Here is a 22755-nt window from a genome sequence, read left to right as displayed (position 1 = left end):
GTTCCCCCATTTACCACTCAAGGGGCAGTCTAGTACCCCAGGACTGCTGAATCGGAGCCTGTGTTAGCATACACCTGTGGGTGTACAGGGTACATTCTGGCCCCATGGGGAGGCAGGCCAGCCCAAGGCAGACCTGCTCCTAGCTTAGGCTGTCAACCCACCCTGCGCCAGCTGTGAGCTCCACTTCTCTACCACAGATACTGAAGCTTCTGCTGGCCCACTTGCCACTCTGCTCTGTCCCCACTTCCGGGCAGGGCTGTATTCGCGAGGTGAGTTTAATGGGCTGCTCTCCCACAATAACTACTGTCCGAGATATGCGGGTGTGCCCTTATTTGGAGAGAGGGTCTTTGCAGATGTAAGCAGGCTGAGATAAAGCTGAAATGGGATAGGGTGGGCCGCAAAGAGAGAGACTGTGAAGACCAGGGCGGGACATATGAGCTACAACAGAGGAGGCCAGAGTACAGCTCTGCACACATCTTGACTTCTGACCTGTGGCTTCCAGAATGTAACATGCAATCTGCTGTCTTAAGTCACCACCCATCTGTGCCCACTTGTCACCCGGTGGTTAAGAGCTGTTCCCTGTCCGAGAGCAGTGTCACAGGACATATGTCATCCCCACTACCTTGTGACAGTAAATTGGCCTCAGTGAGAAAGCAAGCAGAGAGAGGGCCTGGTCTGCATGAGGCTCCCAGGCCACGGCTCCCAGTCAAGTGCAGCCACCCATCCTCAAGAAGCCAGTTTGAAGCAGCCAACTTAACAGCAAAAAGCAGAAAAAGTCCCAGAGTGCTAGAATTATATCTTTAATCCCAGCACAAGGAAGCAGAGGCAGGAGGGTCTCTGGGAGTCTGAAGCTAGCCTGGTCTACTTAGCCAGTTCTAGAACAGCCAGGGCTAGAGTGAGACCCTCCCCCAACCTCTAAGAGAGAGAGAGAGAGAGAGAGAGAGAGAGAGAGAGAGAGAGAGAGATTGAGACCCCAACCTCTCAGAGAGAGAATCACTCAATGTGGTTTTTTGGGGGGTACAGACTGCGAAGCTGGGCTGGAGACCTCTGCAATGCTACCTTGTGGCCAGTGACAGCTCAAGAGGTGGCTAGTGTCACACACAGGGTATCTCATCTCCTTCAAGGTCATCATTCGTCTCCCCATGCAGCCTTGGAAACAGGGTTCCCTTGGCTGGTGGTGATTCAGGGCCCAGCACATTCAGCAACATCACAGGGGACAGACAGTTTTAGTTTTCAGGGTTTGAAAGTTACGGCCAGCTCAGCAGAGGCTAGGGTTGTGGCTAAAGGTCAGATGTCATGGTGTACAGGTTGGGAGACCAGCTTCCGTGGCACAAGTGTTAGTATGGGGTATGGGGAGGGCACAGAGTATTGGGGTACCTGCTCAGATCCCCACAGAAGACACCTAAACCTGACATTTTGCTTCAAATTGAGTCAGAGTGCAATTGGGGGATCCCGTTACAGGCTTTCTCCTTTCAAATCTGCCAGCCCTCGGGCTCCCTGTAATCTAAGCACACCCGGGGAACAGCTTATTAGCTCTTCACCCCAAAACAAGCCTGACCTTGCTGGGCTGGCCGTGCCTGCTAATCTCGGCAGCCAGGGCCCACTCACACCTCTGCTTGCCGTGCGTGCTCAAACAGCCGGTCCAGACCCAGCCCCTCTGCTCCACCCAGGACAGCGAGCAGCAGCTGCTAACTGTGGCCCTGCCAGCCCTGAAGTCTTGAAGCTTCCAGCAGGCTGGTGGGAGGACCAGGTGACGACTTCGAGGCTCAGCAGGGAGACCACTCAGTGTTGTTGCTTAGGGAGCTTGAACTAGAACCTGAAGAGATTCAGGCTCAGTTCACAGAAACTGGGTGTGGCGGTGTGCACCTGTAACCCTGGCACAGACAGGCAGAGACCTGTGCACCCCAGGGCTTTGCTGGCTTGCCAGGCTAGCTGAAATGGCAATCCCAGGTTCAGAGAGAAACCCTGTTCTCAAAATGAGGTGGTGGTGGTGGTGGTGGGAGGCTGGGAGATGGCTGCGTGCATAAAGCCCTGGCTGTGTGAGTCTGAGGACCTGAACCAATGTAAAGGTGGGTATAGCATCATGCATCTGTAACCCCAGCACTCACAGCAAGATAGGAGGCAGGGACAGGAGAGACAGCCTGATATGCAGTACAGTGGCGAACAAGGAGACTGTCTTGAACAAGGTGGAAGATCAGGACCAACACTCGAGGCTGTCCTCTGAGCTACACACGCAACGCATCGATGCATGAACACCCCCCCCCCCCCGAAAACTTGGACAGTCTCGTGTACTTGTGCCTTTCTTTGCGTGCCAGAGACTGACTCCAGGCTCTCAGGCACACCAGGCGGGTCCTCTACAGCTGAGCTCCACCCCAGTCCCATATTTCCTTTGTCACTTCTTAATTTTTTCTAAATTTTATCTATGTATTTGTCTGCATGTACGTATGTCTGTGCACCGTGTGCATGCAGGAGCCTGTGGGGACCAGAAGAGGGTGTCAGAGCTCCTGGAACTGGAGTTACAGTTGGTTGTGGGTGCCGGGAACTGAACCCGGGTCCTCTGCAAGAGCAGCCAGTGCTCTTAACTACAGAGACATCTCTTCAACACCTCATATTTCATTTTCTAAAGGAGCTAACCCAACTGCTGCAAAGCTTTCTTCAACCCTAGAGCCAAACTGTCTGTGAAATTTGGGGTCACTTTTTTTTTTGTTTTAAAACAAGAGTCACTAAAACCCTTCTGCTTCGTCTTCGTTGCAAAGAAGAGAGAAGCCACTTACTAAAACCTCTTTCTCCTGGCCTTTCCCTCTCTCCCAACCCCCCCCTCTCTCGCCCTTGTCCCCTCTCTTTTGTTTTGGTTTTGTAGCCCCCGGCTGCCCTCAGCTTCACTGTTCTCTTCCATCTCAGCCTCTCTCAGGGGTTGAGGCTCAGGTGTGCGCCCCCATGCCCAGCTTTGACATAGCAGGAATCCCAGTCAACAAAGATGTGTCTGTCCTGTGCTCAACACTGCGTGAAGGTCGTTGCTATCTCCAGTTTCCAGATGGGGAAACTGAGGCCTTCAGTTCAGAGACGAAGGTCTGACAGATCAGCCTGAGTCACCCCATGTCAGAGGGCCCACACCTGGGAGTTTCAGATTGTTCCAGGAAAGAATCTCCTGGATAGAGAGACGAACACATGCAACACACATCTATGGAGGTCCGCACGAGCACTGCACACCTCAGCGGGGGAGAGACCCACAGACTTTGAAAGACCCTCTCCTTTCTCCAGGAGTAAAAAGACCTGCACAATAGACCCCACACAGCAGCAGTTTGTTCCAAAAGCCCCAGGGTGGCCTGAGTGGACAGGGGAAGGCCAGACACAACTCTGCTCAAGGTGACAGAAACCACAGAGGACCAGGGATGCCCACATTCGAGCTGCCAGCCTTGGAGTCGAGGAGCCTCCAAGTCCTCATCAGCCCCAAATTTTTGCCGCCTGATCCCTCAGTGTCCCCAAGCACCCTAGGAACTGCCACAGGAAACACACAGAGAGGTTTTCAAATACCTGCCAGGGGGTCCAACCTCAAGAAGGTGGACAGTACCCTGAGACTGGGTCACAATGGACAATATCCTCATCAGTGTGTGTGTGCAGGTGCACATATACATGCGTGTGTGGAGGTCAGAGGACAAATTCAGCTGTGATTCCTCAGGTAGTACCCATCCCCAGGTCTGGGATTATAAGTGTGTGTCACCATGCCTGGCTTTTTGCATGGGTTCTGGGGACCAAATTCAGGTCCTCATGGCTGCAAGGCTACTGAGGTGTATCGCCAGCCTCACCTCCTTATTTTTAAACAGTCTCCTGCTATGTGGCCCAGGCTGGCCTTGAACTCTCAATCCTCCTGCTAATCTCCTGAGCACTGGGATTGCCCTTGCAGAGCAGGGGCCTTTCCCCACGAACTCATGCGGAGAGGGTAAGATGTCAACCAGGAAGCACACAGCCACTGGCTGAGTGGTTGAGAGCTGCAATGATTTTAGCCACTCTCCTCCGCTGTCCTACGAGACAGTGGATCCTTTGTTCTGTCCAGAGACTTCTCTTAGCAAAACTTCTAGACTTCCCGAACACAGGGTTACAGAGATGCAGGTTCCAGAGCAAGGACCCCAAGAGCCTACAGACCGATCTCTTTTTCACAGGTTGAGAAACTGAGGCTTGGAGAAGGGCTGAGGACACCCACGAGAAGCTCCCAGAACAGCTCCACACTTTCGTCCCTCTGACCCAGCAAAGCTTCCCATGCCGGGTACTGGCTGAGCAGAGGCAGGAAATGCTCTGACCTCAAGGTCACAGTCGCTGGCCAGCTCTGCCCTAGGCAGATGCGGTCGCTGGGGGAGGAGGAGGCTGGCTTGGGACTTCCCAGAGCTGTTGAGAAGCAATTTCTAGCCCACTCTATGGCCACAAGAGCCAAGCTCAAGGCGACCTGCCCCCACTGCCTTCTGCAAACAGACCTGTTCGGCCTAGGTCCACCTGGTGTCCCGAGCCAACATGAGGCCACACTTACATCCTCGTCGCGTTCCAGCTCCAGGCCTGCCTCCAACAGGTTCCCCTCATACTCCTCCCGTCTGAAGCGCTTGTCATCTTCGTGGTAATCCATGGGGGCCTCGGGTGAGCCCCCGTCCACGGGGCTCCCCTTCCCGGGAAGGGGCTGGTCCTGCCTGGCACTGTGGACCCCGAGGACCATGTCGTTCTGGAGTCCCCTCCTGGCCAGAGTTCTGCTGCCCGAGGCTCTCTTGTGATGGTACACCAAGATGTAGTCCACCTTGCGTTTCCCATCCCGGAAGTACAGGCCATACTTGCATTCAGCATCAGGGTCCACGGACAGAGAGTTGAGCAGCTGCGAGGCAAGAAAGAGAGATGTATTCAGTGTGGAGTGGTTCTCAAGGGGCCTTCTGGTAACATGATTTCAGCTGGGTGCTGCCCTCATCTACTCACCCAGTCACTCGACAAACATTCTGGGCCTCGTATCCCCACTTGCTGCAGCCAGAGCCTAACAAATTCCTGGTATAAAATGTTTATAAATTCCCCTTGATGTACCGAGCGCCTGCATACACTCCCTCCTCACTAAAGTCACTACTGTGCACAGGTCCTATGCAAATCCCCCAGCATTTTACTTAATTTTCCTTTGCGTGTATGCGCACATGTTTCTGAACTTGCACGTGTTCAGAAGCTGTAAGCTGACATCAAGCATCTTCCTTGGTTTGATTTCTTTTTTTAAGATTTATTTTTCCATGTATGAGTGTTTGCTTGCAGGTGTGTATGTGTATCATGAGTGTGCAGTGTCCATGGAGGCCAGAAGTGGGCACCGGATCCCTTGAAACTGGGCTTATAGATGGTTGTGATCCTCCATGTGAGTGCTGGGAACAGAACCTATGTCCTCTGCCAGAGCAAAACAAGGGCTCTTAACCACTGAGCCATCTCTCCAAACCATCTTCCTCATTTTTTGAGACAGGGTTTCTCGCTGAACCCGGAGCTCTCCCATTAGGTTAGGCTGGTTGGCCAGTGAGCCCAACATCCCTCTCACCTCTACCCTCCCCAGTGCTGGAGTATATGCATGCCAGCATGCCCAGCTTTTATTATAGGTGCTGAGAATCCAAGCTCATGTGGCTGTACTTGTGTTGTAAGCCACCCCCAGCACCTCTGTACCATCTTCTGTGAGACTTGAGCACCCGTGGGCTTCAGTATCTGAGGGATCTTGAACCACTTCTGTTCTATACCAAGGGACAGCCACCCCTATAGATGCCCACTGTGAGCCAGACCCAGTCCTATGGGCTGAAATATATAGAAGATGGAACGTTCTTCTTGGGGCCCACACTCTAGAAGGGAGTCTTTGTCTCTCCCAAGGATGCCAAATCATGCCTGGTCACCAATAGGACCTCCTGGTCTCTGGGTGGAAAGGTCCTGTCTGACTCCTGGAAGAAAGTGCTGGAAAAGCCCCAAAGTGAAGGCCCCAGGAAGGATGTATGCAGGGCAGGGCCTGAGGCAGGAAAGAACTGAATTTAGTTATCTGTAGGTACAATGTCAGCCTCTGGCAGATAGCATCCAGGCAACATGATGATGGCTTCAGGACCACTGGCGAGCTGTGTGATCAGAGCTTAAATGTGTGAGGCCCTTGTTCACTCACCCTGGATCCTTCAGAAACCTAATCCCAGTGTTGGGCTCTGGCATGGAGGAATGAGGACTGAGACCCAGGCTGGGACACAGCCTGAGGAAAAGCAGAGAACTGCCAGCCATCCCCAGGGCTGGCTTCCACCCAACCTGAACACCTGATTCCAGCAGTTTCTTTCTCAGAGGTTAGCAGCCACGCAGAGCAGACACTACCCTTCCCCCGATACCAGCTCTTGGTCCACACAGAGTGGTATGGAGGATCTCACCAGCTAGGTCCTCCCTGGTGCAATGTGAGGCCCAACACAATGGCTAGCAACGATAGCTACATGTCTCTTTCGGCACCAGACCCAGGATGCCTCCTCCTGGAACCTTTGCTATACTGAAAGATCGTAAGCTGGGTGGAGAGTCCCTCCACATGGGGTGCAGTGCTGGCCTCAGTTTCCCCTGCATAGTACTGCAAGACATAAGTCTTCCTCAGGATCCGCCTGCTGGGTTCTACTTCCTTCTATGGAGACCTATTGCTATAGCCCCAGCTGCAGGATTCTCCACTCCCTTCATGTCCCCTTCTGTCCCTCTATAGTGCCCCGTGTCCCTCTAACCCACTTCACCCATCCTGCCCATATCAGAGGCTCAAGCTCCACTAATAACCAGACGCCTGGCCTTGATCTGACCTTGACTCTGATACACCAGCAGCTGGGGAGCCACTGCCCACCTCCCCCCGGGGCCACCCAAAACCTCAGAATGTCCCCAGCTACTAGGTGACTCTCAAGGGCCGTGGATTTCCTCAGAAGTAGCAGCACAACATCCTTCTCTGAGCCACAGTAGGCTATGAAGGGGGACAAGGGGGAGGGGAGAGGGGAGCTGTATCTAGTCCATAGCCATGGAGGGAGAGGGAGCTCTTGAGCGGGATCCAGCTACCAGGATCAGGGGGTCACCACCTTGCATCTTAGCATCCTTACCCCCAAGAGATGTGTCTCCTAAAGGGAGCAGGGCCAATGGCTGGCACAGGCCACTCAGTACCTATACCTGAAGGAAGCTGGAAGGGTTCCATCTACTTTCTCCATATGACTGGGGTCTCATCCATCCTGGTGGCCTCCATGGGACCCCTGACAGTGTGGATATTTGGCCCAAAGTGCTCCTAAGGGGTTTCTTTCCTGTTCTCTATGAGTGACCTTCTGGGTGCCCATAGGCCAGAGTCAACCCCATATCTGTGCGGCCTCAGGGGGGCTCAGGCTGGTTGGTTTGGGTTTTTTTTTTTGTTTGTTTTTTGTTTTTGTTTGGTTCTTTTGAAGAAGAGCTGCTGTAGCCCAGGCTGGCCTGGAACCTGTTATGTAGCCAAGGATGACCTCAAACTTCAGATTTTCCTGCCTTTGCCTTCCCAGTGCTGCAGTTGGGGTATACGCTACCACACCCTGTTCTATGCAGAGCTGGGGCTAGAACTCAGGCCTTCATGTACGCCAGGTAAGTACTCTACGCACTGAGCCACAGCCCCTGTAGATTAGGGCTGGCTTTTGAGGAAAACAGGAGTGACACTCTGGCCTAGTAAAGAGCTAAATTTATGGGAATCTGAACATCTGTCCTCAGCCACCAAGGAGAGTATGTGTCTCTGTAGAGGGACAGGGGCCCCAGGCCAGGGGTAGGCATGGGGTTGGGCCTAGCCTTGGATCCTGTCCACACACCCAAAGCACTTCTGTCCTTCACAGAAAGGGTGACACTCTTTCTAAGAATGGGGCACCCTGTCTTCAAATGTCCCGCACATGGAGGGAACACTGTTGCTAGGTCTACCTGACCTGGCAGAAATTGATAATGACACACGGGAGAGGAGGTAGACCCCAGGGGACCAGCTCAGTGCCCTGGGTACCAAATCCCTACCCACTGTCTTAGGACCCCAGCTCTGACTCATTACTGAGAGGCACAGCCAGAAGGGTGATTCCATCCCACCATGAAGTTCCTGAGCCACCAGGCAGTCTAGTAAGCAGAGGCTGGCAGGGAGGTCTGGAAACAGCCATGGCTTCTTGCAGGCCCTGAAGCTGGCCAGGCCAGATCCAAGCCTGGCAACCCTGGGTGGCTGGGAGTCTGGAAGGGCAGTAGAGCCACCTCCTGCCAGGAGGATTAGCCAGGTTGATGAGGGTTCTGCAGCCGAGCAGAAGCAGGCCCAGAATACGCTGGGCCAGGCACCTGGGGGGCACGCCCGTCACCCTGGCTCCAACCCGGGGGCCAAGGGCAGGTCCTTCTCAGAATCTCAGGAAGGGCAGAGAAGTGCAAAGTCACAGGGTGCTGGCTGCTAGAGGAGCCTTGAAGAAGAAGGCAAGCCAGACCCCAACAGAGAGCCCTGGAAGACAAGGACCCCCTGGACCATGTTAGGCAGGGTGGTCATGCTGAGCCAAGATGGTCATATACTGGGGGTCTGAGGACACACTTGCCTTTGCTGGCACCCTGGTCACCCCAGAGGCTCAGAGTCTCAACCTCATTTCCAAACACAGTCAATCCTGGTATCAATTCCTGCAGCTGGGACCTCACCTCACCTCTGTCCTGCCCCTCCTACCTGCCTTCTCCCCTGCCGCACACATCGGCTTTCCTCTCTTCTCTCTCTCCCCCACCCCCTCCCTTTCTTCATCCTTCTAACTGGTTTCCAAGCTTCTTTGTCTAGGATCCAAGGTGCCATGCTGGTCTCCTGCGGACCACCTTCCGAGAAGTTCTAACTTTCCTCAGCACGAGCCCCTGAGGCTAGACCAGGGACAGCCCTAACACACCCACACTCAGAACCAGAACAATGGCTACCATTGAAGAAGATGGACAGCCATGACTTAGAGAAAAGGACAGTCAGAGCCTTTCTGTGAGACAGTCAGGGAAATGACCCCAGGAAGCCACCAAGGCTTCTGTGAGGTGAGGCAGGGGTCAGATCCAACATGAACAACTGCGACCTGTCCACATGGCCCTCTTAGGCCTCCCCACAGGGGTCTGTCAGTGCTAGGGGAAGGTACAGTGGCCAAAGTGGACTTCACCTTGCCTGTGCTCAGAGATCAGCTCAGCCATGGTTTGGCTGCACTGCCTCTAGGAGGTGGATCCCCCTCCCTGAGATACATGTCAGTAAGTCCTCCCTCATTTAACAGGATTTTGCTGCGGTACTGTTGGAAGGGTTCAGTATGTTTACCATAAAGTATCTACCACAGGCCCCAGCAGACTGTGTGGCCCCAGGGAGCTCTCTCTGGGAGCTGAGCACATGAAGAAAGACAAAGGGATGGAGTGGTTGTCCCTAAAACCCTTGGCACAAGAATGAGGACCTGGATTCTGATCCTCAGCACACATGTAAAAATCTGGGTGCAGTGTGCACTGAACAGAACCATAGTATTGGGGAGGGAGAGACAGGCGCACTGGCCAGCCAGTCTAACGGAACTGGCAAGCTCCAGGTTCAATGACAGACTCTGTCTCAGAAAGCAAAGTGGGAAGTGAGAGAGGAAGCCAACCAACGCTAACCTCTGGAACACACACACACACACACACACACACACACACACACACACGCACACACGCACACACGGGGCAGGGGGAAAGAACCTTACTATCAGAGTGGACCATAAGAGAAAGAAAGGTGGCAGGGTATCAGATTCAGATTTTAAAACTGACAAGGGGGGGGGGGTGTGGGTGGCAGGAGGTGCCACCAGCAGCAGCGCAGTCGTCCCTTGGTGACTTGTCCTGTGACATGGGCAAAACTGTTTGTCTGTGTGGGTACTGGCTTTATCAAGTGGGAAAAAGCCGCCTTTGTTCAGTGTCAGTGGGTAGCAACTTCTAGACAGACACTGTGGGATCCTTGCCAACTGTTCTCCGTACCTGCCTGGGACCCCCAGGGTCTGCAGGGCTGTTCTGAGGTGAGCCTGGGAGACAGAGGCACCAGGTGAATCTGCATGTCCCTTCCCTGTGCAGAACAGGACAAACCTATGTAAACTGCAACAGGAGGGATATGGGTTGGACTTTATGTGTAACTTCCAAATGCTCTCTTTTCCTATAATTAAGAAAAGAAACACCTGCATGGAAGGCAAGGGCTTTTTTTAGTAATCTCTTAATGGCTGGTTGAGAGAGAAAGTGTGCGTGTGTGTGTGTGTTCATGTACAAAGGACAACAGAAGCTTGTGTCTAGTTACCTCTATGTGCTGTGGCCTTAGAGAATGGGAGGGGACACTTGCAGGGTTTGAATGTGATGGGGCTGTCTCCTGGATGTTTGGGGGGAAGTGCTCCTGGAAAGAGCTTCCTCCGGTGAAGTTTTTAGATCAAGTGCAGATCCTGTCCCAGCACCACAAACAGCTGCCCCCAAGATGCTGGGCAGAACAGGGAGGCAGTGGCAGGACCCCACAGGACCCCACATCCTAAACGTCCTGGGACCCAAGCCTCCTCATCCACCTCCACTTCCTGGAGCCCAGGCTGATTTCAAACAGCCTGTGACAAAATACTGATGCTTTTGAAGGAATCTGAAGACTCCAGAATTTCTTAAATGGGGGAGATGAAATCAGAGACTCAAGGACTTGCTTCTGATTTGGAGACTTGGGTTTCAGACTGATGAGGAACATCAGTGCATTTTGATTGACCTTGAGATAAGGTTTCACTCTGTAGTCTCAGACTCTCAGCAAGTCTCCTGTCTCTGATTCTCCAGCTCTTGGATGACAACCATAGGCCACCATGTCCTTCTCCAGGTAACATCAATGTAAAACTTCAGCTTTATTCCAGACGGTTTTAGCCTGACTCATATGTTCAAGCTATCCATTTCCGATCACTGGGCTTGCCCAGGAATCTATAAACAGACATCTCTGACGGCAGATAAGCAGCCTATGTATGCCCTTGTCCCAGAAGGTGGGCTAACACCCACAGCAGGTATTTCTGGGTGTGGGCATCTCAGGCCATGGAGATCTTGCATTAAAAACAGAAACGTTCAGAGTTCAGAACAGAGAGAACAACGAAACCAATCAACATTCACCTGACGCCTGGCTCCCCTGACCTGCCTCTGTGACTGAACCAATGAAGTGGTCTGCCCCCTTTCCCTTGACATGGAGGTGGCAGGACAGTCTGGGCACCACAGCCGGGGGCTGAGGAGTTTTGTCTAAGGCTGCGTTTCTAGGGAAGGGAGGTGCAGCCCACGCCCTGTGGCCTTCGAGAGCACTGGCCTTCCTGTGCTGTGTGACTTGTATGATGACTAACGGTGGTAGCCAGTGTGGGAATGCTCAGAACCTCAGGTTTCAGAGCTCCAGATTGCAGCATGATCCCTGAGTATGACCTGTCTGCCCTGTACATGGACCCAGGGCCACAGCCCTCCCAGCCTAAAAAACCGTGTAAGCATCTAGGAAAAGTTTTGTGCAAAATAAGGGCCACTGGCTTCCTCCAGTCCCCAGGACTGGCCCACATATTTATGGACTGTGAAGACTTCGAATAAGATCAAGACCTCAGTGGCCTCTTTGGTTTGAAGGGCTCTGATAGCTGCTAGGTGTGGACATAGGTCTCTGGATGGGAACACCAGTGCCCAGGGCCATTCGTTCAGACTCTGTTTGCTCATACTCAAGTCCCCTCCCATGGGCACCACCTCTACAATAACACCTCTTTATTACTTTGGCAACCGCCCTTCCCCAGTGCCTCCCACTGGAGCCCCCATGTTCCCACCTCTGGGTCCCACATCTTGGATGCGACCCAGCTCCCCCCACCATGTCCATTCCCAGACAGACTTGCTTGCGGTCTCCCTCAGCTGTTTTTTAACTGGTGGGTGACTTGGAAAGGAGTCACCTGTCCCTCTGGGCCTCAATTTCCCGATTTGTATTAGCAGCACCCCCCACTCCACCCCTGTTGTTTTGAGTTAAACAAGCTAAGAAGCACAGTTGGCCAACTCTGGGGAACTGTCCTTTGTTCCTGTCACGGGTAACACAGGAGCATTCCATCAGAACTCCTTAAGCTCCGGAAGGGCGCAGCCTTCCCTGTTTTTAGCTCTCTCTGGGTGCCCAGGGGCCAACAGGGGCCAGCGAGGCCCAGTCCACAGCTCTGTTCAACCATGCCCCTGAGCTTCTAAGGCTGTTCCCATCAGGAACATGAGAGGAAGGTACTGTTCATCAACAGCTGCTCCTAGTCCAGGCTCCCAGAACTCTGGGTACCACCCAGTAGAGCCCCTATCTATGTCTCACCCCAGGAATGCCAGGTCTGTCCACAGCCTGAGCTTGCTCTGCCGGGCCAGAGTTCCAGTCAGGCCTCTGGGAGTATCCATCCCAGCCCTTTGGCTCCCAGCCCCAGGCTAGGGCAGGTCAGGGCAATCCCCCAAGCTGGGCCCTCCACTCTTCCAGCCTCAAGCTAGAGCCCCAGGCAACTATGCTCTCTAGAGCCTAAGAGGGGACCTTGAGGGGCCTGGGGAGACAGGAAGAGAAAGAAGCGTCTGCTTTTTGGTCCCCGCTGGGAGTGCCCCGCCCCCACCCGCGCCCTGGGAAACTTTGTTCTTTAAACCAAACTCATCAGGAGTGAATTTGCCCCCCACCCCCACCGCCCCACTCCGTGCTGCCAGGGATCCCTGTGACCTGCTGGGTCTGGACGCAGGAACAATGCTGAGGTAGAGGTGGCCTCTGGACTGGGTTCCCCAACTAGGTGACTGGCTCCACCCTGCCCATGCCTAGGGACTCGCGGTAGGCAATCCCCCATGTCTCACTTAAGCCCTGAGCGCGACTCGCACTATTGGCAGGTGGAGTCTTAGGACTCAACCTCACCGGGTGGCGGCGCAGTGGTCTTGCTCAACCTGGTGACCACCTGACCCCTGCCTTTGACTCCCACCCACCCTGCTGTCCTTAGGGCGCCCCTGGCTAAGGGCCTGGAAAGGAGGGTCCCATCCGGACGTGGGCTATATACTCAGGACACTGGGAACCCCGAGCGGGCACTGCAGGGACCCCGGGACACTCTAGGGACCCTGGGAACTGCAAAGTCCTCGAGGGACACTTTTGGCACCCTGGGGACATTGCAAACCCCAAGCTGGGCGCTGTGTACACTCTGGGGACCCCAGACAGTGCGCCGCGAAGACCTCAGGGACATTTTGGGGATTTCGGGGACACTCTGAAAACCCCAGGTCAGCGCCACGGGGACTTCGGGGGACACTCTAGAGACCTCGGAACACTCTGGAGACCCCTGGCAATGCGCTGCAGAGACCCCAGAAACTCTCTGGGGACCACGGGCCGAGCATTTGGGGGACACTGCAAACGCTGAGACGAGCGCTGCAAAGATCCCAGGGACACTATGGGGACCCCGGGCGCTGCGTTCCGCGGTGGGAGGTTCCGCGGGTCGCGCGCACTTGGTCAGGGTAGCCGCGCGTTTCCGGGTCGCACGTGCGTGAGTGGGAGCCCCCAGCGTCTTTGCACGGTGCGGAGAGGTAGCCCGTGACCGCACCCGAACTCAAACTCACCGTGCCCTCGGACGGCAGGTAGCCGAGGTCCTCGATGGCGCAGATGTTCACGATGTGGACGCTGCGGTCCTCGGCTGGGAGCGTCGAGTACTTCTCGGGGACCCTCATGGTGGCCGCACGCTCCCCATCCACGGCCTCGGTGGCGTCTGCAACGGAGAAGCGGTGCTGGCCTGGCGCGGACGGGACGTGGCCGCTCCCTCCTCCCTCGCGACCTCCCGGGCGCTGCCGCCACCTGGCCCGTCCCGAGGGCGCCCGCGCGCCGTGAACTTGGCCGCGCGCCGGCTCCGCCTTAAAGATATAAGCGCAGGGGCGGCGGCCACGCGGGTCAGATTTTCCGTAAAAATTTAAACACAGGAAGAAAGGATTCCGAGTTTTATTTTTATCCGGGGGCAGAGTCCCTTTAGAGTTGGGTTTTCTGTTGTTTTGGGTTTTTTGTTTGTTTGTTTGGTTGGTTGGTTGGTTTTTGGTTTTTTAATTTGAAGGAGGAAAGGATTTTTACTCGGAGGGGAGGTGCCCCAGACCCCACCTTAAATAAAAGACCATGGAGCTAACTTTGCTGTCTCTTTGGGAGGTGACAGATCAACCACAGAGCCCTTACCTGGGACCCTCCCTTGCCCTGAGCCTCCCCAGGTGTCTGCCCCTGTGTAGACCCCCTCCCCCACCATTGTCTCCCAAGGACTCTAGCCCCCACCTCTGAGCTTTTAGACAATCCCTTTCACAGGAGAGAGAGTGGGTGTCAGCTAGTGAAGGTACCCTGTTGTTTGGTGGGGTTTGGTTTTGTTTTCTCAGAGGACTTAAGGAGGCTACAGAACACTCTGACCTGACCCTCCGAGGCAGGTTGCATCTCCTGCAGAGTGGCTAGGATCCAGTGCTCTCACCCCAGGACCTAGCAGAGTCCCTGTACACAGTAGGTGTCTTGAAATCTCCCTTCCAGAGGAGGAGGAGGCAGGTTCCAGGGGCAGCTACTGTCCTGATTTTAGTCTGCAGGGGTCACACTAGCCACCTGCCCTGTAGGATGGCCTCTCTTTTCTCTACCTCCTGGTGGGCATCAGAGACCCTGTCCCTCAGGACATCCTCTTGGGTTCTCCAGCCCCCAGGCAGCCAGGCTTTCCTCTTTCACTGTCCCCAGACCCTGTCTGTCTGGAGTGCTTCCACCAGCACCTTGTCTGGTGGGCGGCCCGCTTCCCACGGCTGGCATTCCCACCGGCTTGTCGTGTAGCTGCATGGGAACACTCAAGGCCCTCAGGAGTAACCGCCAAAAGCCAGCACTGCCTCTGGTGATTCCCAGGCCGTGCCTAGAGAGGCGGAATGGGTGGGAAAGACGGGTGGTGTTTGGCTACAGCTCCGGAGTTCCAACCCAGGGGCCAAGCAGCACCTTCTCAGGCTCCCAGGCTGGCACCTTCATGAGCACCAACATCGTCTCGCTGTACAGCACAGTGCGCTTAGCCATGGCGGCTGCCATCACTGAACCGCCCCAGGTCTACGTCTTTGAACTTGGAGAGGTGAAGAGGCCACTGGGCCCTTGAGCTAGCCACTCCCATAGGTGCCAGGTGGCCCTAAAGTGGCCCTAAAGAAATGCCTTTAGCTGCCCCAGTCCCAGTGCAAACAGCTCCCCTCCCCCGCCAGCCTCTGCTGTGCCGGGGACTGGGCTGGAAAGACACACAGTCACACACAGGATTATGTAACTTCATACTTCTGTTGATAAACAACTGGCATTGTGTAACTGGAGCACACCCTTCTCCCAAATTTATGTTCAGGTGTCAGAGATCTTCCAGAAATCAACAAGGTACAATTTTTCTTTTTAGGAGAAAAAATGTAATTGGTCAGGGCCAGGGATGTTGGATGTGATCCAACTGTAGAATGCTTAGTGTGGGTGATGCACCGGATGCGACTTTAGTGCTATGCCAAAAATAAAATGTGTGTGTGAGTACATGTGTGTACGTGTAAGAGTGCATGTGTGTGTATGTGTGTGCAGGTGTGTGTACATGTGCATGTGTGTATGTGTGTCTGTGTGTGTGCACGCGGGTGTATAACTGTGTATAAATGATCGGAACCAGAAGCACTGGTGTTCCTACATGTTTGGGAAGTGGCGTTTTTCCTCTAGGGGGTTCTAGGGTGGGAGTGGCCTTCCTGGCCTTGTTCCAAAGCCCCTGGAAGCTACCAGGTGGGGAACTATCTCTAGACATGGCAGCTCTATCTTGTCCCCAGGTAGCACCCTGCTGTAGCAGAAGAAGCTGTGCTGAGGCTCTTTCAGAGTTTGGCCTGGTTCTGCAGTCCACCTTGGCCAGGAGTTGACACCTGCTTGCTTGGAAAACTCCACTTTCTCCTTTTCCAACCTCTGCTTCTTCTGGTTACCCTTCCTCCAAGGCTTCTGGGTGCAGCTCAGGGATGGCCCAGCAAGTGCTGAGGGGGTGTCATGGCCTCCACACAGTGAGTCTGGGGGATGGATGGGCTGGAAAGAATCCTGTGATGGTTGATGCTGATCATCAACTTGATAGCTTCTAGAATCATCTCGGAGACAAGCCATTGGGCATGTCTGTGAGGGAGTTTCAAGATTGGGTTAATTGAGGTGGGAAGACCCACTCTGAATGTGGGGGGCACGATTCCGTGAGCTGGGGCCGCTAAGTGAGTAAAAGGAGAAGCCAGCTGCACACCAGTGTTCCTCTCTCCTGCCTCCTGACCAGGGATAGAATATGAGCATCCTCATGTTCCTGACACCGTGCCTTCCCAACACGATGGACTGCGCCCTCAAACTGTAAGCCAGATAAAGCCTTCCTGCCTAAGTTGTGTTTTATCAGAGCAATGAGACAGGTAGCTGTCCCCCACAGTTCAGGCCCAGAGTTCTCGGGTCTTGGAATCTTGAGGACCACCAACAACAAAAATACAAGATTAAACCGACAGCTCCCAGACCCACTTCCAGGAGAAAGAGAGGACACCGCCTCCCAAGTTAAGCCCTGTCTCTGGGAGCTTTTGTTCCAGGGTGAGTCACTTCTCCAGCTCACTGCCTGCTTGTCCCAGTGACCATGCTGTTGGGGACTGTCTCCCCTCGGAGTGGTTGAGTGGAAACGGGCCTTGTCTATTGAAGAACACAGCAGTTTTCATCACACCATACCCCAAGGGCCAGCTTCTATCATCAAGACTAATCCCCTCATTAATTAGTTAACATGGCCTGGCTGGCAGGCCACAGGGTGCTCTTTATGCTGAGAAGTTCCGGCCTTCAATGTACGTCGTCTTGCCTTCTCGAATCACCCTTGACTTTGATGCCAGGAACCAACAGACACCTGTGTCTTTGCTGACATTTCTTAGTCCTGGGTGTGTGTGTGGGAGGGGGGAGCAGGAAGTGATAGAAGGGAGGAGAGGACCTGCCTTGTGCAAGGCTTGGAGGGAACCCTTTCCCGTGGCCTTTTGTCTTGGCTTTGCCCACACGGAAGGAGTCCCTCGCCCTCTGCCCTGCCCTGCATCACATGTCTGAGCACATAGCCATGTGCAGCTCAGAGAGAGGAGCAGATGACTGCTTACAAAGTCAGACACAAGGAGCGCTTCTGCACCAGAGAGAGGCAATACCTGATCATAAAGACGCTGGTCACAAAAAAGCACCCAACTGCCTGTAACGCACTGCCAGGCCTCACCATGCCTCAGTCTCTTCTTTTACAGTCATCTGGAATTCTGACCCTGGTGAGCCCTGGGCCAAGGACTGTTCCAGCAGAGGTATCTTCCTAGATGGGTCTATAGGGACAGTCAATTGTGGTGAATTGAGATCATCTGGGAGATTGGTAGAATGCATTTTCGGGTGTCTCTGTGATGTGGTTCTAATACAGCAATGCTTTCCCAATTGAAACATTCCTTCTCCCGGAGCTCCTTAGGACTCAGTAAAGGAAACCCCCAAGACTTAGGAAGACCCTAAAACTTACAGGACTCATAAGGTTATATAAGCAGAACAGTGGCTGGGGAGAGGAGACTCCCCCCACTGGCTTCGATATTTGCATGTAAATCATGCAGGGAGCTCCAGGGATACTGCTTTCCTGAGCTGTCACTCATGCTGAGGTGGGTTTTTCAGTAATGCAGCCTCCTTTGAGCCACCACCAATAAGCTCACTGGCCAATTGAGCTAGAATCTAGTAGAATGGTTTCTTTGGTTTGTTGTCAATGCTATATCCAGGGTGAATGGGCATTTGTTCACATCTCCCCAGGAAAAGTTACACAAAAGTGTTTCCAGAGATGGTTGTACCCTAAGGGCTCAGACCTAATCAGTGGATTGATGTCTTGATGGGTTCATAATCTGATGGCATGACTAGGAGGTGTTGAGAGGTAGGAGGCAGGGTCTTGATAGAAGAAGTAAGTTATGTGTGTGTGGGGGGGTTGTCCTTGGGGCAGGACCTGGCCTTAGTCCCTTCAGAGATTCTTTCTTTGCTTCCTGTCTGCTGTGACGTGAGCCTTTCTGCTCAACCACACCCTACCTGACATGATGGACACCTCTGATGTAGTGAGCCCAAATAAACACTCTGTCCCTTTAAATTGGTCTCAGGTAATAAGGATGCAAAGGTAGCTAAAACACTCCCATGACATTTGGGATGGGACCATTCTTTGACCCCAGGGCTATTTTATGTCCTTGGTCACCTCTACCCCTAGAACCCAGTAGCATCTTCTCCGGCTGCCTCCTCTGTGACTACTGAAAACTGTCTCAAGACCTTGTCAGACGTCTTTGAGGTGCCCCCAGGTTGGCCACCATTCTGAGGTCACCCTTGATGGGCGGACCACACATGTCACTGACCTGATAGTCAATGCATTTAGCTTAAAGGTCAGGCAGGAGAGTAAGGCTGGTTTTCACCAGGGTCTGCTGACCCCCTACTGAGAATCCTATGTATGGACACGTGCAGGTGTCAGAGTTCAGGCAGATAGCAGCACCTCCCTCTAGTGTTCTACATTAAGACGTGCCTAAGGGCTGGGGAGTTGGTAGAGTGCTTACCCAGCATGCACAAAGCCCTGAGTTTCATCCCCAGTACAGCATTGAAAAAAAAAAGACAGACAGACAGACACCTCAGTGTATCCTGTGATCCCAGCACTCAGGAGATGGAGGCAGAAGATCAGGGGTTCAAGGTTATACATAATGAGTAGAAAGGCAGCCTGGGCTACATGAGAATCTGTTTCAGAACAACAAAAACTCACCAGCATGTGTATGGTCATGAGTTTAAATTTTTAAATTCCCCTTTCATCCTTCAATCTAAAGATTTATTTTATTTTTAACTATGTGTATGTGGGTGTCTATGTGTGCGTATGTGCGCATGAATGCAGTTGTCTGCTGAGGCCAGAAAAGGGCATCAGATCCCTGGATCTGGAGGTACAGGAGGCCGTGAACTGCCTAGTGTGGGTACTGGGAACACAACTACTCCTGTCTTTAATAAGAGCAGGAAGAGAGTTCTTACCCACTGAACCATTTCTCTAGCCCTCATCTCTAAACCTAGACAATTGCTCCTCAAAAAAAAAAAAAAAAAATCTACCTTACAATTCTATTTGCCAAAGAAAATTCTTTGAGCCAGCAGGATGGCTCAGCAGCAGGTGGAGCCACTTGCAGTGAGGCCTGCTGACCCAAGTTCGATCCCAGGGATCCACATTGCAGAGAAGGGGACCGACTCCTGCTAGTTGTCCTCTGACCTCCACATGGCAGTGCACACACACACACACACACACACACACACACACACACACACGTGCACTCATATACACACACACTGAATCAGTGGTTCTCAACCTTCCTAATGCTGCGACCCTTTAATACAAGTCCTCATATTGTGGTGACCCCCAACCATAAAATTATTTTTGTTGCCACTTCCTAACTGTAATTTTGCCAGTGTTAAGAACCATGATATAAATACCCGATATGCAATCCCCCAGGGGGTCGTGACCCACCAGTTGAGAACCATTGTACTATATAACTAAATGTACCAAAAGCGGAGATGGAGGGGTCCTTAAGAACTGCTGATGACTCACGGCAGCCTGAGGATAGGGACAGGAACAAGGGGAAAGTGAGCCACGTATGAGTCAGGGCTGGTGGTATCTCATGGAAGGACCAAACAGATGCCAAACAAAGTAGATGACATGGCTGCTAAAAGTGAGCTTGGGTGTGTAAAGATCTAGAGGAAGCTGCTGCTGGGGGATTCATCCCTGAGCTAGCAGGAGATGGCATGTCAATCATTTCCTTCCCTCCCATGACATCAGCGCCCAGCAGCGGCTGCTGCTGCTAGGAACTGCCAGCCCTGGAATGCCGCCAAAGCTGGACACTCAGTGTAAGGGGACTGTGCTGTTCCAGCAGTCTTCGGAGTCCACGGGAGGGTCTGTTTCGGGGGAAGATCCAGCCTTTTCTTGTGTCTGGCTCATTTCGATCCCTGGGAACTCACACACACACACACACACACACACACACACACACACACACACACACAATTGAAAACGTGCCCAGGCTAGGCTAGGACTCTCCAGCCTCCTGTCGCCTCCTCCTCCTCCTCCTAGGAGCCTTTCTTGTGGGGCTGGGGACACTGACTCAGCTCAGTTCCACCAGCCCTGGCTCCCTCTTCCTGGGCTCATTGCTGCTCCGCCAGGCCCCTTCTCTCGGCCACAGGCATTCTGTGCTCTAGGGTTTGGCAGCCTGTGCGCTCTCTCCATTTGTGCTTATTTATTTAACAAGCTGTCTTATTCGAGCTGGCCCTGTGCTAAGCTCTCTACAAATATTAACTCGCGGTTTTACCCTGATTATGGCTGTCTGTGAGTAGATTCACACCCTGCTCCTCCTGGGGCCTTGCAAGAGAGGAGCCATGAAAGGTTCGGGGCTGGAATCACCAGCTCCCTCTCTTTCCGGGACCGATGAGGTGGGAATCACAGGTTGGTCTCCAGCATCGTGACACATTGGCATCAGAAGCCCTGTCTGGGCAGCAGGGTGTACTTCACCACCTTGCTCAGGAAGAGTATGATTGCCCCAGACCCCAGCTAGGTGGCCCCTCAGAGCCCCACTAACTGCTGCCCAGCTTCCTCCCCAGATTGAAAGAGTAAGAACTCCCGGCCTGTCCAGCTCTCTCCTCCACCAGTACTGTGCTTGTCCTCCAAGAAAAAGGTCCTCTGGGCAATCCAGGGGCTGCAGGGATGGAGGAACATGAACCCAGTGACAACGACATTCCCACTGACAAGGCCATGAGTCCTTCCCATCCAGTGCTGGGGCATCAGAACCTCTAAGCCCCTGGCACCAAGAACCTCACTCTCTTGACAGAACTTTCTGGAATATGTCAGTCGCTGGGATCGCGGCAAGCCCTGTTCAGCTTTCAGATACTCTGGCAGTCACATTCGTGGAATAAAAATAACCAGGTCAAACAAGCGACACATTTCAAGTAGTCCACTAGATTAAAAAAAAAATTAAATTTCAATCTATCTTCAACAAACGCTCATTAGCGGAATGGTTTTTGTTTTCTGTTTTTCTATGGATTGGAAATGTGCTGGCCATCTCACACTCTCAGAGCTTCTTGGTTTAGGCAAGCCATGTTTCCCCAGGCTGCAGACCACATGTGGCCAGAAACCACCTCAGCTGGGAGGCTTTCCTATTGCTCAAGTGAAACTAGGTGTGTGGCTTTCTAGTCTGTTCTCCATGGTCCTGGGCTTTCTCGGGTTTCTGCTGAGAACTTGCTTGACTGAGGTCCATTTGCTCATCAGGGAGAGGGCATCTGATTCAGATCTGCTCCATCGCATGGCCCATGGGCATGTTTGGGGCCTCTTATTAATTATCAGATTTATATCTAGGTTGCACTAATTTAGAGAAAGCCATCTTTGCCTCGAGGCTGACTACAGGAGTGTTCCTGACATCCTTGAGCAGAAAGTTCTTTTATTACAAAGTCCATCTATTGGCCCAGCTGCCACCTGGCCTGTGGCAGAAGTTCAAGGCCCCGCATAGGACATAAGAGCCTCCATGTGGCTCCAGTGTACACAGCACGAGCTGTCTCCCCTCTACATCGGGGTGACGGCTGCTGTAGTCCCCCTGTCCCCAATGTGGACTGTAAGATCTCCCTCAGCCACTCAACCTGGGTGGGAGTCAGGGCTGGGTGGGCCCAGAGAAAGGTGTCACAGGTTCTGAGAGGGAGGGAGGTATCCATTCTGTCAACAACTGTCACTCACAGGTGCCTTAATCAAATATATTCTCTGGCTAGGCTGCTGGCTCACTCGTTCATTCATTCATTCGTTCATTCACTAGCTCACACACTCTCTCTCATTTATACACTCACTGGGGAAACTCAAGCCTTGAAGACAAAATCCCATCCACTTTATAAATGAACCTGAGATGCCACATAACTCCCTTCCCACCTCATATCTGAGGTTTCTGTTCCACTGTGCCATGTGGAGCCCCATGCCATGTGGAGGCCCTCTTTTGAGTCCAAGACTATTGCCAGCCTGCCAGTATTCTCTCGGGTCCAGGAGAGCAAAATCCTTCATCTGCTTCTGTGGAACCTATGCTCAGGTTCCAGCAGGATCTGGTCTAATATGGTATAAAATATCTGTGGGAAGGGAGCTGAGTATGCTGTACAGACCAGAGACCTCAGCCTCAAGTGCTGAGGCAGGAGAGTGAAGAAAGAGCATTAGGCCCGCTTGTGTTACCCAGTGAGTTATCCAGTGAGGCTAGCCTGGGCAACTTCCTGAGACTGTCTTAAGGTAAAGCAAGCAAAGGGTGGAGGAAAGCCCGGCTGCTAAATGCCATCTGTCTACAGGACACTCGGCAGCTCCAAGGCAGGACAGTTTGTTGTCTTGACATTTTCAGGTGGTGCTGAGAGCCATGGAGGCTGCTGGTGGCAGCTGCCACATCCGGCCCAGGGTCAGCCAGCCCAGGGCCCTTCCCCAGCTCCGGAGGGAGCGGCTTGCTCTTTCTGAGGGAAGAAGTGTGGGCCTCCAAGGGGGGGGGCAGTCAGTGCACCTACTAAATCTGCAGCCATTGCAGATAGAGGAAAGGAGATGACTACAGGGAGCCCACATGTACCCAGGCAGCTGCCAGACTGAGGGACAGGCTATCAGCTGTGTAGGCAAGAGAGGGAAAAGTTCATCACAGTTCTGAAAGCTTGTAGAGGGCTTCTCAGAGGAGCCCTGCAGTGTCACTGGGAGCCAGGAAAATGGGTATTCGGACACTATGCCTTGTGGGGAAAGACCTGGAGGAAGTAAGTGCAGAGGGCAGGCAGAATGATGGAGACCA

General features: G+C 53.3%; 1 protein-coding gene across 5 annotated transcripts in view; it reads right to left on the bottom strand.

Annotated features, from left to right (window-relative positions):
• Window positions 1-22755, bottom strand: part of Ano1 (anoctamin 1) — a 157789-nt gene that overhangs the window by 84031 nt on the left and 51003 nt on the right. For all 5 annotated transcript variants that reach the window (XM_052712291.1, XM_052712294.1, XM_052712293.1 and 2 more), the window contains exons 2-3: window positions 13540-13685; window positions 4523-4855 (exon numbers count right to left, since the gene is read on the bottom strand). In XM_052712291.1, the coding sequence (XP_052568251.1) occupies window positions 4523-4855; window positions 13540-13685 (479 nt within the window). The remainder of the gene's footprint in view (window positions 1-4522; window positions 4856-13539; window positions 13686-22755) is intronic.

Source organism: Peromyscus californicus, unplaced genomic scaffold (genome assembly GCF_007827085.1).
Source record: "Peromyscus californicus insignis strain IS unplaced genomic scaffold, ASM782708v3 Scaffold_4__1_contigs__length_199733344, whole genome shotgun sequence".
Classification (NCBI taxonomy): Eukaryota; Metazoa; Chordata; class Mammalia; order Rodentia; family Cricetidae; genus Peromyscus; species Peromyscus californicus.
Note: the sequence above shows the minus strand (reverse complement) of the source record. Positions and strands in the feature narration are given on the sequence as shown.